At 43.8% G+C, this 17,006-nt stretch overlaps 1 protein-coding gene across 1 annotated transcript in view; it reads right to left on the bottom strand.

Moving 5' to 3' along the window:
* Positions 1-88: 88 nt before the first annotated feature.
* The window catches only part of RRM2B (ribonucleotide reductase regulatory TP53 inducible subunit M2B), a 32,637-nt gene continuing 15,719 nt past the window's right edge, over positions 89-17,006 (bottom strand). Inside the window, exons 5-9 of the mRNA XM_056110220.1 lie at positions 16,365-16,459; positions 13,007-13,140; positions 9,093-9,197; positions 5,382-5,495; positions 89-514 (exon numbers count right to left, since the gene is read on the bottom strand). Of these exons, the coding sequence (XP_055966195.1) occupies positions 362-514; positions 5,382-5,495; positions 9,093-9,197; positions 13,007-13,140; positions 16,365-16,459 (601 nt within the window). The 3' untranslated portion in view covers positions 89-361. The remainder of the gene's footprint in view (positions 515-5,381; positions 5,496-9,092; positions 9,198-13,006; positions 13,141-16,364; positions 16,460-17,006) is intronic.

Below are 17,006 nucleotides of genomic sequence, written 5' to 3'. Positions count from 1 at the left end.
GACCAAACGTGATGGCCTCTCAGTATCTGTACTGCAAACCCTAATGCCCAAAAGCAGAGAGGGGAGGGAAATTGTCTGTCAGGGAGGCAGGGGGAGGGTGGGAAAGGGGGGGTATACTGGGGAGATTGGTGTTGGGGAATGTGCACCTGTGTAGGGATGGGTGTTTGGACATTGTATAATTGTAACTGTATCTAACAATGATTCAATAAAATTAAAAAATAAAATGAAATAAAGAGCACTGCACTGTAGCACTGTCATCCCGCTGTTCATCGATTTGCTTGAGCGGGTGCCAGTAACATCTCCATTCGTCCCTGTCGCATGCTAGTGTAGCCCAATGGTGTCTGCTCGCTCCAGGAACGTTTTAAAAATCAGCATCCAAGGTGAAAACATTATCAGCGGTTTCTGCCATAACAGCAAAACGCTGATATTCTGAAACCCGCTTCTCAAAGAAATTTGTTTTCCCTTCCAAAGAAATGTTTTCCATGAAGTCAAAGGGGTTTTCGGCTTGAAAAACCTGAAAAGGAAAAAATAAGTTACTACCTATCCTGAAGAAACCAAATGATCTCCCACAAGCACCACAGGGGCAGAGTGATGGTGTGGGAGGCAGGGAGATAACCCTGCATACAGCCTACCCAGGCTCTAGCCCCAGCACCCCATATGGTCCCCCAAGAACTGCCAGGAATGATCCCCGAGTGAAGAGCCAGGAGTAAGCCCTGAGAACCACCGGGTATTGCCCAAAAACAAAGAGAAGAACCACAGACAACCCGAACTCAGACCTGCCACCAGGGGCTCAGTCACTAGCGGAATCCCTGAGTCTGAAAGGGTACTCAGCACCTCCAATTCAAGAAGACTGAGACATCTCCTAACCTCCTCCAGAAGAGATGCTAGCATCACTGGGATTCCAAGTAGAAAGAACAAGAGGATTATTTCAGAAAATAAAGAAATGTATGTTCTACCAAATGAAAAATACATTTATAGCTAGATTCAATGCACCAAAAATATTCTAATCATTTTTCAGAGGCAATATTTGGGAAGTACACAAACACAGTATGTCAAAATATTCAACTCCCTCACATCACATTAGATATTAGATATTATTTGATCATTAGATATTATTTGAAATCTAATTTGAAGTATTAAAATGAGCTTTGTGGACCTAAATTTGTTTCTTGGTTCATGAAAGAAGGGAGAATCCACATATTGACATATAGACATTAAGTGGGGGAGAAGAGAATTAACCCTGTCTCTATAGTGACCCCAAATAAAATCCATGCTGGGGCTGGAGAGATAGCATAGCGGGTAGGGCGTTTGCCTTGCACGCGGCCGACCCAAGTTCGATTCCCAGCCATCCCGTATGGTGCCCTAAGCACCGTCAGGAGTAACTCCTGAATGCAGAGCCAGGAATAACCCTTGTGCATCATCGGGTGTGACGCAAAAAAATAAATAAATAAAATCCATGCTAGCCGGAGAAGGCACCAAATTAAATGGGAGACACGAACTAACAAGATGTCTATTTCAAGGGGGTGGAGGGTGAAGGTCCTCCCAAGAAGTGCTCAGGAGGCCTGAGACTAACCAGGAAGTGTCAGCCAACTAGCCAGCAGTTCAGAGCAAGGACCTAAGGGTACAGTGGGGCTCGGGTCACACCAGGCAGGGTTGCGGCAGGAGGAGGGTGCTACAAGGCAGGGATGCTTGAGGGAAGCATGTGGTGCTGGGGACTGAACCAAGTCTACCATGTGCCCTAATCACTGGACTACCTCCCAAGCCCAAGAATTTTTTACTGATTCTGAATTTAAGAAGCAGTCTTGGAGCTGCTTGATAGGCACCATAAGACATGTCTAAGATTCAGGAGGAGAATAAAAGAGAAACTACGGGTGCAGGAGCAGCCTAGCAGAGACTATGAACACCACAGGTAAGAATCTATTCAAATAGCCCAACTGAAAATCAGGCAAAGGACTTGAATAGGGAGATATTGCTCTACAGAATATGCTCATCCAGTGGTGCTCAACCTCATTATCATCGGGGAAGCACAAAGCAAGATCATGACGAGACAGCACTTCACACGCCGTGCGATGGCTCCAGTGAAGATGGAGCAGGTTAGTAAGGACACGGAGGCAAGGGGACTCCTTCAGTGCCAGTGCTTAACACGAGATGCAGCAGTCGCTGTGGAAAATGGTCTGAGAGCTGCTCTCATGGTTAAAAACAAAATGGCTGTATGGCCTAGCAATCATCTCATTATGGGGCCAAGAAAAATGAAGACATATTTCTGTACAAAAATGGCAATGTGAATTGCAGAGCCACATTATGTGTGACACCCAAAAAAGCAGAAGAAACCTAAATGTCACTCAATCAATCAATACAAAAATAAAATTTGCTATGTCCACACAATGGAATTTCAGTTGGTTCCAAAAGGAATAATATGATATATATACTACAACACAAAAGTTTAAAAACAAGAGGGATAGACATAAAAAGATTGCATTCATCTGGGGGACATAAAGTAACAAAATAGGAGATTAATACCCAAGAATAGCCAAGATCAGTACCAGGAGGATTACTCCATGGCTTAGAGGCCAGCTGGGCATTCTAGGGGTAAGGGCAGCTCAGATAGAGAAGGGAGCATCAAATAAAGGGTGTTGGGAGGATCCTCCCAGGATGGGAGATGCATGTTGAAAGTAGACTGAACATGATTGCCACTCAATGCCTCTTTTGCAGACCACAGCACCCAAAAGGAGAGAGAGAACAAAAGGGAATGCCCTGCCACAGAGGCAGGGTGGGATGGGGGGAAGGGGGGTGGGAGGGATACTGGGATCCATGGTGGTGGAAAATAGGCACTGGTGGAGGGATGGGTATTTGATCACTGTATAATCGAAGCCCAAGCACAAAAATTTGTAAGTCTACAACTGTACCTCATGGTGTTTCACTAATAAAAATTTTAAAAAAAGTTTAAAAACATTCTACCATGGAAAGGAGGAGTCCACTGAGGTGCCAGGGATCCAACAGGGGCTGGTTGCTCGCAAAGCAAAGTGCCTTAATCCCTGTGTTAGCTCTCTGGCCCTTCTTGATTCACCCTAAACTAAAGAGGTTGGTGATATCATGGATGTTGCTGAGATATAGAATTCTGTATAAATAATAACCATTTGCAAATATAAATAATTCTCTTATTTTGCCAAAATATACCATGACCAAAAAAACAGTTCTTTTTTTCAGTTCCTTTAATTTATTTATTTTGGGGCTTGGGGGAACACCTGTTGGTGGTACTTAGGGGCACAGGTGACTGAACTTGCCTCTTGCATACACAGCAGGTGCTCTAGCCCACTGAGCTCTCTCATACCCAGTTTCTGACATGAGTCTAAATGCTTTACTAGCTTATCAAGCATTCTTTGTGGCAAGTATTAACTCCATCTTACAAAAGGGAAAATTCAGGCAGAGATGAAGCAAGTTGCTGGCGGGCATCCAATCAGAAAGTGCAAAGTAGAAATCAAAGCCGGTCATCTAGCTACAGATTTCATCTGAAGCCAGGTGAGAAGCCTCTTTATGAATTCAGGAATGATATCAGAGATAAACCAGATAACGGAAATAACTTAAGGCTAAATTCAAAGAGTTAAATTATGGGGCCAAGGAGAGAGCAAAAAGGGCTGGAGCACTGTATGCCTGCAAGCCTGTGGCCCTGGGTTTCATCCCTGACGACACACAAGCCCCGAGCCCCACCAGGTGTGGCCTAGTGGTCTCCAGTTGCTTGGGGTCAGTGAAGCACCTCCATGCAAAGCATCATCAGCCCGTCCCCAGACCACTGGGGAACCCTCTCCCCAAAATGTATTAAACGATGGAAGTTAAGGCCTTCATAATGACTGTTTCCTATTTACAAGAATTAACCCCCAACTTACCATAGACACTGGATTTATATGAGAGTAAATGCATGTATGTACATTAACCCCCACTCACTACCCAGGGATAATCCTACCGGGGGCTTGGGGAGATGAGTCGGGGCTGGCAAATGGATGGCATGCATGGGGCTCCAGGTTGGATCCCCAGCACGGCATGGCTTCCCTGGCACCACCATATGTAGCTCTGGTTATCTCCATGACCGATAGGGAGCTGGCCCAAATGTACCAGAATAAAAAGAGAATTCTATTACATAGCTACAACTGTGACCAAAAAAAAAAAAAAAAAAAAAAAAAGGCAAAACCAATGTACTGAGCTATCTGGGGCTGGAGAGATAGTACAGTAGGTAGGGCATTTGGCCTTGTATATGGCGGACCTGGGTTCTTCGTCGGAATCCTGTATGGTCCCCAAGCACAGTACTGGGGACCATATGGGGACCATTCCTGAGTACAGAGCCAGGAGTAACCCCTGAGCACTGCTGGGTGTGGCTCCAAACCAAAAACAATTTACTGAGCTATTAGTTCAGTTGTATGGGCTGGAGCGATAGCACAGCGGTAGGGCGGTTGCCTTACGCGCAGCCAGCCCAGCCAAGCTGGGTTCGATTCTTCCACCCCTCTCGGAGAGCCTGGCAAGCTACCGAGAGTATCTCGCCCGCACGGCAGAGCCTGGCAAGCTCCCCGTGACGTATTCGATATGCCAAACACAGTAACAGCAAGTCTCAAAATGGAGACGTTACTGGGCCCGCTTGAGCAAATCGATGAACAATGGGAGGACAGTGTTTTTACAGTGTTATTAGTTCAGTTGTAAGATTCGTCAGCTTTCTATTTCCATTAGGAATTTCATTTTAAACTTCAAAGGATTCTGTGAAGCCAGTTTGTTTATGCAAAAAAAAAAAAAAAGCCTGTCAGACATTCTTATTTTTTTGTTTGTTTAAAGGAGTCCACACTGAGCAGTGCTCAGAGACTATTTCTAGCTCTGTGCTCAGGAATGAGCCCTGGCAATGCTGGGGATCAAAACATGGTCCCCTGAGGTGCCATGCAAGACTCTTAAGCCCTGTACCATCTCTCAGGCCCTATCATGGACATTTTAAAGGTGGGCTAGGCCAGGATTGACGGATATCACACTTCTGTAGTGGGTGTGCTGAGAACCACATGCTTAGAGAATAAATATGAACATCACTGTGATCCATAAAGCATTAATAATAATAAAAATATATGTTAAAACAAAGAAAAGTAAACTAGCATATACAAATGCCTTTATTTATTTATTTTTTGCTTTTAGGGTCACACCCAGTGATGCCAGGGGTTACTCATGGCTCTGAACTCAGAAATTACTCCTTGGGGACCATATGGGATGCTGGGGATTGAACCCGGGTTGGCCACGTGCAAGGCAAATGCCCTACCCGCTATACTATCACTACGGCCCACAAATGCTGTTAGTGAATATAACATGTAAGTAGCCTTCCATGATTCTAACATTTTAACCAGTAACAAACTTACCTTTGAGAAGCCAAGTTCCACAAGTAACCTGTCTGCTACAAATTCAATATACTGCTTCATCAAAACACAGTTCATTCCAATGAGGTCAACAGGCAAAGCTTCTGTTAGAAACTCCTGAGATACAAGCAAGAACAGAATAGGTATATAGGACAGAACAACAGATACACATTTTCCCACTAAAAAAGTGGGTTTGGGCTTTTTGCTACTCAGCCTCCTAAAATAACTGATGCTGGCCAAGGAATGTATTCACAGGTAAGTTCTTTGAACGTGGCAAACAACCTCCTCTTGTTTGAAAATGGTTGGGTGTTGCTCTTCACATTATTTCCCATTCTCACCCATTCTTTTTTTTTATAGCAAAAATATTTTATTTTACCTGCCAGCCATTTCAAAATATGACTATAATACATACCTGTATCTGTTAAAAATAAATTCAACATATGCTTTGATTTTATGCATTTCCTAAATTACTGAAATAAACAGTAAAAACATTAAACTACATTTTCTTACTGGTTCAATATGAGTATGTTATTTAGATGTACTACATCATTACTTTTTATTTTATAACTTTATTAAATCATTGCTTTCATTAGGGACATTCAATATTCCAACCCCAATCCCACCACCATCGCACCTTCCCACCACCATTATTTCCAATTTTCCCAATCATCCCTAAAACCCGGCCCTATAGCAGGTCCTCAATTATTTATTTTATGTTGCGTGTTTTGGGCTGGAGTGATAGCACAGCGGTAGGGCGTTTGCCTTGCATGCAGCCAACATGGCTGACCCTAGTTCGATTCATCCATCCATCTCGGAGAGCCCGGCAAGCTACCGAGAGTATCTCACCCACACGGCAAAGCCTGGCAAACTACCCGTGATGTATTCAATATGCCAAACACAGTTAACAAGTGTCACAATGGAGACGTTACTGGGCCTGCTCGAGCAAATCGATGAACAACGGGAGGACAGTGACAGTGACAGTGATGTTGTTTTAAATAATTTGCTAAAAATATGATTTAAAAAATGTTTCCCTAGAAGAAGGTTAGTGAAAATCGTTGAATCTCACCATGGAGACATTAAGCCCTTGTGAGAGAGATGACTAATGTTGTTACAGGTCGTCTGTTTTCATACTGTGTTGATTGAGACTGGCTGCCTCTGCATGCCATTCCATCCAATCTGGTGTGCTTCTCCTGCTTTATCAATCTTGTGGAGTTCACGTGCTCCAGGGCGTCCAAAACTTTTAATGGGATGATACAGCTGGAGGTGAATTTTTAATTGGGTGAACTCTGGGGCCTGTGTGTGACTGCTCAGGCATTCAGAAGAACAGGGAGATGGCAGAGGTGAGGGGTGAAGGGTAGCCCATCCCTGACTCTGTAGAAAACCTGGAGATTTCAGTCACAAACCCACATAGCCAAGTTTTTCAATGGGTCCATTTCTGGATGAGGCTTGTCTGAGCTGTGGGGTCCCACCAGGAGCAGGGTATTGACTCTGGAGTATGGAGGTTTTCAGCTGCTGGGGCTCTATTGGACCCACCTCGCTCCAATCACCCGTTCTCAAATAGCCCAAATAAATGGAGACTAAATGCCAAGACTGGGATTTTTCCCAGTCTGTGGGCTGTCCTTGTATTATTTGGGAAGGGGGGCGCACCCAGCAATGCTCAGAGGTCACTCCTGACTCTATCTGTATTCAGGGAACATTCCTGGCAGACTCAGGGGCGCCAGGGATGGAACCCAGGACAGGAATTCATATTCTTGCTTGCTCTTTCTCTCTTTCTAATTTACTGAATCATTGTGAGATATACAGTTACAAAGTTGTTCATGATTGGGTTTCAGTCATACCGTGTTCCAACATCCGTCCCTTCTCCCCAGTGCATATTTCCTGCCACCAATGTGCCCAGTTTCCCTCCCACCCACCCTGCCCCACAGCCTGCCTCTATGGCAAACAACTTTTCTCTCGCTCTCCTCTCTTTCTTTCTTATTTTCCTTTTAGGCACTATGTTTTCAATACTGTCTTGAGAGGAAAACAAAACAAAACAAAAAGGTTTTCTACCAAAATATCTAGAAATAAATTTACCAAAGGTGATTGTTTAAAAAAATTTTTAAAAATAGGGGGCTGGAGCGATAGCACAGCGGGTAGGGTGTTTGCCTTGCATTCAGCCAACATGGCCAACACAGGTTCGATTCCCAGCACCCCATATGGTCCCCTGAGCACCGCCAGGAGCAATTCCTGAGTGCATGAGCCAGGAGTAACCCCTGAGCATCGCTGGGTGTGACCCAAAAAGCAAAAAAAAAAAAAAAAAAAGTTTAAAAAATTCTTTAAAAAAAAATTTTTTTAAAATAAAAAAATTTAAAAATAACTATTGCTGGCAGGGTTGGAGCGGTAGTATAGCCTTAGCATGCCTTGCATGCAGCTGACTTGGTTTTGAACCCTAGCATTCCATACGGTTCCCTGAATACCACCAGGAGCAATTCCTGATTACAGAGCCAGGAGTAACCTCTGAGTATTGCCGAGTGTGACCCAAAAACCGGGGCGCGGTGGTGGAGGAGGTGTAGAATGACTGTTGGTGGGAACATGGCCACTGAGGGGAGTTGGCACAGGGAGGAAACTCAAGTAACGAAGAAAATGAGAAAAAAATCAAATGGGTCTGTGGGCTGGAAGATCAACTGAATAAGCCAATATTCCATCTACACTGAAAGACAGTTATGAAGTGTCAACAGAGGAAAATACAAGACATTTTAACCACTTGGATTTGATTCTGAAGATAGTTAAAGATACCAAAATGTGAGGCCAGAGATGATACAGTGGGAGGGTGTTTTGCCTTGCATGCGGCTGACCCAGACTTGATCCAGGATCTCTTGATCATTTGACTTCCCATTACTCATCAATTTGCTCGAGCGGGCACCAGAAACATCTCCATTTGTCCCTGTCGTGTGCTAGTGTAGCCCTATGGCGTCTGCTCATTCTAGGAACACGAACAGACTCAAACCAATCCGTCAGGGTCTTGATGAAGAAGTGTGACCATCCCATAGGTGGGCGGCCACGTGGTCTTTTGACGTCCCGTGGAATCCAGTCAGTATCAGCTCTAGTCCAGTGGTCGTCTCCAAATTTCATTACATGTCCAGCCCATCTGATTTTCGACGGCTTGGCAAACGAGACAGTGTCCCTAATTCTTGACCATCGGTGGAAGTCGGAACTCCAGATTCTTTCTCTCATTTGAGTGAAACGTGATACTCCAAGCATATCTCTTTCGATTCCTCAAAAAGTATTGAGTATTGAGTACTGATCCAGGATACTCCATTTTTTTGATAGGGTTGGATTTTTTTTTCTTGCAAAGTTTTAGCAGTGCTTTATATATCTTGGATATTAACCTTCTGTCAGATGAGTAGTGGGCAAATAATTTTTCCCAGTCTGTGGGCTGTCCTTGTATTATTTGGGAAGGGGGGCACACCCAGCAATGCTCAGAGGTCACTCCTGACTCTATATTCAGGGAACATTCCTGGCAGGCTCAGGGGCGCCAGGGATGGAACCCAGGTTGGCGGTGTGAAAGGCAAATGCCCTGTCCACTGTACTATCACTCTAGCCTTTGCCTTTGTATTCTTGACCACATAAAACTGATACCATATTTTTGTACCACTAAATCATTTGTGCCAAACTAATCCAATAATGGTATAGACATGGGAGCCGTGGGCTAATAAGAGATGTTTCCCTACTTACCTGTTCAATTTCAACCGCATTAGCAATGATCTCCCTCACCCTTTCTTCTGAAGGCTTATTCACTAAGTAATGAAATATCAGACAAGCAAAGTCACAATGGAGCCCCTGCAATAGGAGAAAAACATCACAGTCAAAGAAAATTGAATCGGCTATTTTCACACAGTGACATAACAGTTTATAAGGTAGGTTCTGGGACTGCAAGGTGAAACTTCTAGATGATAAGAAGAGGCACCAATAAGGACAGAGATATCCTGTCAAGTCTCATTAAAGTGCGAAATAAAATAACCTAGAATGGAAAGTTTCCAGAGCCAGCAAATCTGATTTTGTTAATATTGAAGAATTTATTAACAACAACAAATCCACAACTAAAAGTATGTGTAAAGGAAAATAAAACAAGAAAAAATGCCAATATAAAAGTTCATTCATTTCTAGTGACTAAGGAATTTTAAGCAATGAGTGGAAAATAATATTCACTAAAAGAAGAGGCAAGGGCCAGAGGGATAGTACAGTCGGTAGGGCGTTTGCCTTGCATGCGGCCAACCCGGGTTTGATGCCCAGCATCCCATATCGTCCCCCAAGCACTGTCAGGAGTAATTCCTCAGTGCATGAGCCAGGAGTAATCCCTGAGCATCACCGGATGTGACCCAAAAAGAAAAAAAAAAAAGAAGAGGCAAGACTCTGATGTCCAAAAAGTCCATGTTAAAAAGGAATGGCAGGGATGGAGAGACAAGTCAGGTGGTGGAGGAATTGTTTTCATACAGGAGGCTAAGGGGTGCCAGTTTGGCTGAACATTTTTTTTAAAAGGTAAAGGTAAGGTAAAGGCCCTCCCGTTGATCGTCGATTTGCTCGAGCGGGCCCAGTAACGTCTCCATTGGAGACTTTGTTGTTACTGTGTCTGGCATATCGAATACTCTCGGTAGCACATAAAAATGAATTCAGAAAGTACAGGGGTCAGATTACTTGCCCTGTACCCAGAAAATCCCAGTTTGATCCTTGGCTACGCATATGGTCCCTAAACACCACCAGGAGTAATCTCTGAACAGAGTGCCAGAAATAAGCCCTCCAAAATGAATTAAGTACAGTGAAAATAGAAGCCAATGAAGAATGCCATTTGAAACTGTATGAAACGAAAGTGACAATGCAGAAAACTCAACCAAAGAAAGAAATTCTTTCGTATATGCTGTGTAACAGAAAAGGGGAATAATCTTAAATACTTGGGAACAGAATAAGAAACAGTCCAAAATCACAGAACAGGTGGTATGAAATTTAAAAAGACAAAAGAAACTTTTGAAAAAACAGAACAAAAGGTATCCAGAGCTGGAGGAGGATAACAGAGGCTGACAGCAAGGCTGAGTTCATTCACATTTCTAAATTATAAAGAAAAGAAAGAATTTTGTAAGTCATCAAGGGGGAAAGGGTAGGAAGGACTATGATTTTTAAAGGATTACGAATGAGGATTGCTTGGCTTTTTCTAAATGAGTCAAGAAAAACATAAAGACCATTGAAAGATAAAATTCAAATCAAATGCACATTCCAAGGACTATTTTACTAGGTTACTTGTCATTTCAGAAGAAACCAGCAGGGGTGGATAAAACCTCTCTGAAGTGCTAATCTTGGATTTACTAGTAAAATATCTTCTTCAAATTTAAAAGAGTATTTCAAATTTTCAAGGCTAAATTTCAAATAAGCTACCCTAAAGTATATTTTTAAAAAAGTACTGATTAGCGCTGACCAGCAGAGAGATGAGCAAATCAAAGGCAGGCACTGTTAAGTCCACAAGTGATAAAACTAAATTTGAGGTTTCAAGTAATTCCAACTCAAATCTTGTTTTTGAATTGAAAAATAATAATAATTTGGGGTCAGAGAAGATAGTGCAGCAGGGAGGGCTTCTGCCTTGCACATGGCCGACCTGGGTTCAATGCCTGCTATTGCAGGGTCCCCCCGAGCACCACCAGAAGTGCTCCCTCAGTACCACCAGCTGTGGTCCCCACAACAAAAAATGATGATGATATTCTGGAAGAATGAATGATTATAGTTATATGAGGATATACCTATAAAAGACATCATGAGATTTAACCTATCAGAACTTTTTTTTTATTAACTGCAACAGTTAAAATAGTTTATAATAGAATGAAGATGGACACTCAGTATAATGGAACAGAACAATAACAACGACAATAATAACAACAAAAAAGCCCTGAAAAGGATTTTAGTATACTTTATACCCTTACATATTTATATATGATTATATCATTTCCATATATTAAAGAAGATGACACAATTTGATGGGAGAGGACAAATTACTTAGTGAATAGATCTAGAAAACGCCACGTACATTTGAAACAAAATTAAGTTAAATTCCAATTTCTTATACTAGGAGATAGCTCAAAGGGCTGGAGTGCATGCTCGGCATGCAGAAGGCCTGACTGATCCCCGGCACCCCGTGGTACCCCAACACTGCCAGGAGCTACTGCTTAGCACCAAGTGAACAATAGCCCCTCAGCACTGCCAGGTATAAACCCCTCCCTCCAGAACAAAACAACAACAAAAATCTGACTTTTTCTATACTAAGTACATTGATACTAAAGTCAATACTTATCTAAAGGAATTTCAATGGCATTAAGTAAAGTAAAGTAAAGGCCCTCCCGTTGATCATCGATTTGCTCGAGCGGGCCCAGTAACGTCTCCATTGGAGACTTTGTTGTTACTGTGTCTGGCATATCGAATACTCTCGGTAGCTTGCCGGGCTCTCCGAGAGGGGCGGAGGAATCGAACTCGGGTCGGCCATGTTGGCTGCGTGCAAGGCGAACGCCCTACCCGCTGTGCTATCGCTCCAGCCCCTCTCAATGGCATTAGAGAGTTATGAAGTTTTTAAAAATAAATAAAGCAGAACAACTGCATGTAGCTATTAACTCATCTCTGAAAGCACTTGGGGGGGCCATGCAGTGTGGGGGAAACGCCTCACCCCAACCCCTGGCAGAAGTATTTTAAGATAAATTTTATTATCTGGTTTTCAGTATTACACATACTGATCTTGATCCTAAAGTTAAGCAGAAACCAGTGAAAGAAGAAAAAGTCATTCTACAAAGCATTTTAGGGCATGTATTAAGTACTTCCGCCCATACTCCATCAGATATGTAACACAACCTCATGAAAGTTAGAGTTGAACAAACTGAGACTCGGAGAAGGGAAAGTATTTGAAAGGGTCCCTCATCTCTACCCTGAGGAGTCAGGTCGGTGTCAATGAAAGTGGACTGAAGGGCCTTGTGGCTCCAGACCCCAAGGAAAAGGAAGAGCAAGGTTCCTGCTGTTCTGTTTGGGTTTGACCTAACTGCATCAGATAAGGGGTAAGTGGTAAAGTGGCCAGAACAGAGCAAGGAATGAAACAGATGAAAGGACAGGGAAGATGATCAGGCGTGGCAGGTACCTCCCAGGCATGAAGGAGCAAATGGAGCTTAAAAGGAAAAGGAATATGAAGATGACTCCCAGAGGATCTGAGCAGTAGTTTTACTTACACTGGGGGTTTCCCAGGCAGTGCTTTGGGGGTCTGGAGGCCAGTCTGGAACTCCTCCTACCAGGCCTGCAGTTCAGGGACTTTTATGCCCCAATCTGCACCCCAGTCCTTTGAGCGATTTTCCAGGCCTGCCTAGATTTTCAGAATTTGTCTAGTAGGTTTTAGAGTTCTTACTGAACGACACCCAGCACAACCTCCACACCCCCCCCCCCATACACACACACATACCAAAAATGTCTGGGCTGGAGATAAAGTGGTCTCAGGACCACCTAACTCACGGAAGAGCTATTTTCTTATATTATCAGGATCCTCGTGTCACCGTAAGAACAGAGAAAAAAAGAAAAAGAAATGAACTCGACATAAGAACAGAAACAAATAACTAGCACACTTTGCTCCTTACTTCATCTCTGCTGATGAGTTCATTGGAAAAGGTGAGTCCAGGCATAAGACCTCTTTTCTTTAGCCAAAAAATAGCAGCAAAGGATCCCGAGAAGAAAACTCCTTCAACAGCGGCAAAGGCCACCACCCTTTCCCCTGGGAGACATAAAACAATTTCACTTTCTGAAATACCATACACTGTGGATGTTCTCCTGCTGACATGAATGCCTACACACTTTTTTTCCACATATTTTATACCAATACTGCAACTGGATCCTTGGCTAAGAAGGAAACAAAAGCCAAAAGTTAAGTGTCATGGCTGAGGGGCTTCAGAAAGCAGTTTGGCATCTCTGCCCACTACAAAAGGGAGTTATGGCTACTTCCAACCCCTGCCAGATACTGGCCGGCCAGGGACCAAGAGAACCTTTGAGCCTCAGCAATGAGCTGGCTCCCCTTCATGTGTGTGGGGTGGGAGCAGCAGACAGATGTAGGACAAATGTGCTGGGGGGTTGGCACAGATAGAAACCTGGGTGATCTTACAGCTCGGCTGCATGAGCAACTCCAAAGGCACTGCCAGGAATCTGCGATTCCAACACAAACAGGGTGCGGGGCAGGGCAGATAGTACAGGGTTTGCGGCACTTGCCACGAACACGTGTGACACTAGTTTGATCTCTGGAGCCACACATGGTTCCCTGAACCCCACCAGATGTGATCCTTCAGCAGAGTCAGGAGTAAGCGCTGAGCTCTGCAAGGTGTGGCCTCAAAAACCAGAAAATAAATAAAGCTCATACTCCTTCCTTCTCTTCCTTCTTTTTTGATTTTGGTTTACATCTGGCAGGACTCAGGGGTTGCCCCAGGCTCTGTGCTTCGGGGTCATTCCTGCTGGTGGTGGCCTGTGTGGCTTAAGCCTGGGCCTCCTGCATGCTAAGCACATGCTCAATCCCCTGAGCTCTCTCTGGTTCCTCCTCCCCTTTCAAACTACATTTATGAACAGCGTCTGGATTTTTTTTGGGGGGTGGCGTTTGGGGGTCACACCCAAATGTTATTGGATTTTAACTCACCTATAAAGCAGTCTGTATTGATCTATAAAAAATATAACTGCTGTTGTAAACTATTTCTTGCCCTAGTTAAGAATATTATTCTTGTCCGCCCTCTCCTCTCTGGAAAGAAAGATGGCGGCCGCATGGGAGCCTTGTGGAGAGCAGGTCTGAGCCGGGGGTGGGGGGTGTGACGGATACCTCATGGGAAGGGGTGGCGGGGGGAGGGGCGTTCCGGCCCGTCCTTCACGCCCGACCGAGGTCACCAGTTGCCCCCCACGAGCGGCTCTCCGGCACGGCCACGGCCCCAGAAGCACAGAAACCAATCTCTTAATTATCTGACTCTCAGTAGAAATACTTCCAGGGTTAATCAGTAAAATAGCAGAAATCCAAAACCATCATTTAATTCTTGAACCCAGCTGTAGAAAGCAAATCATTTCACAATGCTTTTTCAGCATGGCTGATTTGGGGGGGTGGGGGTAAAGTCTAAATAATAATGGTGCGACTTTTATCGAAACAATGAAGCTAGTCAAAGTAGACAGAGTGTTAACTAGAATTCATCTGCCCCACAGACATTGGGGGGGTGGGGGGTGGGGGCTTATTGGGGTTCTTTGTGTTGAAAAATAAGTATTGGTAAAGGGAAATGTGATTAATATTTGCATGACCAAGACCTAAACCTGAAAACTTTGTAACTTTTCCCATAGCGACTCAAAAAAAAAAAAAAGAATACTATTCTTTTTATTCTGTTTTTGATTTTTTTTTTGGTGGGGGGAGGCCCATACTGGGTGGTGCTTGGAAGACTATAATGGGATGCCAGGGATCAAGGCCAGGTTGGCCACGTGCAAGGACAGTGCCCTCCCCACAGAACTCTAGCTCTGGCCCCAAGTCACTAATCCTAATCTTTTAGGGAGGTGGGACTGAGACACGCCCAGTGGTGCTCAGGGTATATATTCCTGGCCCTGTGCTCTGGGGGCCTTAGGTAGTGCCAGGGATTTGAACTAGGAGTAGAGCCACAGCAGCTGCAGACAAGGCAAGTCCTTTACTTCCGGCATCATCGGGTCAGCCCTTTTTAATCTTACTTCTTTAGAAACTCCATATTTGTTCCCTGAAACATGTGGGCTTTAACTTTTAATCCCTCTAAATACAGCCAGAGGGCCTGGAGAGATGGTACAGTGGGAAGGGGGCCTGTGTTGCACGCAGCTGATGGAGGTTAATCCTCAGCACCCCTTATGGTCCCGAGCCCAGCCAGGAGTCGCATCCCTGAGAAAAGTCAGAATCAAGCTCTGAGCACTGCTGGGTACAAATCCCAATAAACATTAAAACACAATAAAGAGACAGCTAGAGAGGTAGTGTAAGGGTGAAACTGACGCCATGACAGGCGGCAGAAATAAGCAAAATCAGCTAGGCCTCGGGTTCAGTTATGGGAACTAAAACAGTTTCAATTTCCCAGCAATCAAACAATGTGTAACTAGCCAACCTGAACCCACCTGGGAAAGTTTCTGGGCTCAGCAAGTGGGCTCAATTAATCAGTTCTCACAATGCCCCAGAAGTTGCTTTTTTGTTAACCCTAAAAGAATGAGAAGTCTATGTAATCTAAAATTAGTACTGATACTGAAAATTATTGTTTAATTGTTGCCTAACCACTGTTACCCCAGACACTTGCCAAAATACCTTTGTTTGGTTACAAAGTAAGATTCTTTTCTGAAACAATAAAGCATGTATTACTTATGGAATCAAACCCTATATAAACTGCTTGCTGCCTGAAGTCGGGGTCGCTATCAAGAGACCACTCTGTGGGTGAGATAGTTGACCCCACGGTACTGGATTAAAACTCCTACTGCTTTTGCATTATCGAGTTAGTGTTTCTGTCTATCTCGCCGCTTGGGAACCCATAATCCTGGGCTTAACAGTGGTATAGGGGTGAGGCAGTATGGGGTGAGTATAGGGATGAGTACTCGTGAAGCACTCCTGGATATAGCCCAAATATCCATTCCTGGATATCCCCCACAGCCCCAGAAAAAAAATCTCTAAAATAAACATTCCTGAAAGCAAAAACAGACTAGTCCCAGTTTCATCTCATCATATTTTATGTCACTAGCTCTTACCTGGAACTGTGCATTGAGACTTCCACCTTTCAAGTTTCAACTTATTAAAACAGACAACAGCTTGAGATGCTTTTGTCACGAGCTTCTAATTATTAGAAATCACAGTTCTGCTAAAGGCACACACCAGGATGTCTGCTGGTCTCTCCTGTTCCTTAACTTTGATTGGTACCCGAGAGTCACACCATACAACAGTCTCAGATTATGAGGCCGACTGCTCCTGGCAACGAAAATACGTACCAAAAGTAGACTCTCTGTCTGCTATCCACCGCAAGGCCCAGTCTGCCTTTTTCTTAACATAAGGCATTGTTTCAATTGCATTAAATAGAAATTCCCTGTATGAACAAAAGAATGAACGACAGTTATTTTTTCTTTTCTTTCTTTTTATTTTATTTTAGTTTCTGGGTCACGCTGCTTTTGGGTCACACTACTCAGGGGTTACTCCTGGCTCAGCACTCAGGAATCATTCCTGGCAGTGCTCAGGGGACCAAGTGCTCAGGGGTGCCAGGGATTGAACCTGGGTTGCCCGCATGCAAGGCAAGTGCCTTACCACCCATGGTACTATCTCTCCAGCCCTCACTTATTTTTCTTAACTGAAATAAATTTTTATAGACCAATCAGGGAGAATAAACTCTCTGGTATGCATTTTTTTGCATTTCTCAAAATTGGAATAGACATATAAAAAAGAAAGTAAACTAAAATTTATGGTTTAGATATAGTCTGATTAAAAAAAATGACTAGATTTGATTTTTTTGTTTTTTGGGTCCTACCCAACAATGTTTAGGGGTTATTCCTGGCTCTCAGGAATTACTCCTAGTGGTGCTCAGGAGACCATATGGAGTGCCAGGAAATGAACCTGGGTTGGCTGTATGCAAGGCAAAT

The sequence above is a fragment of the Sorex fumeus genome, unplaced genomic scaffold (genome assembly GCF_029834395.1).
Source record: "Sorex fumeus unplaced genomic scaffold, SorFum_2.1 ptg000002l, whole genome shotgun sequence".
NCBI classification, from domain to species: domain Eukaryota; kingdom Metazoa; phylum Chordata; class Mammalia; order Eulipotyphla; family Soricidae; genus Sorex; species Sorex fumeus.
Note: the sequence above shows the minus strand (reverse complement) of the source record. Positions and strands in the feature narration are given on the sequence as shown.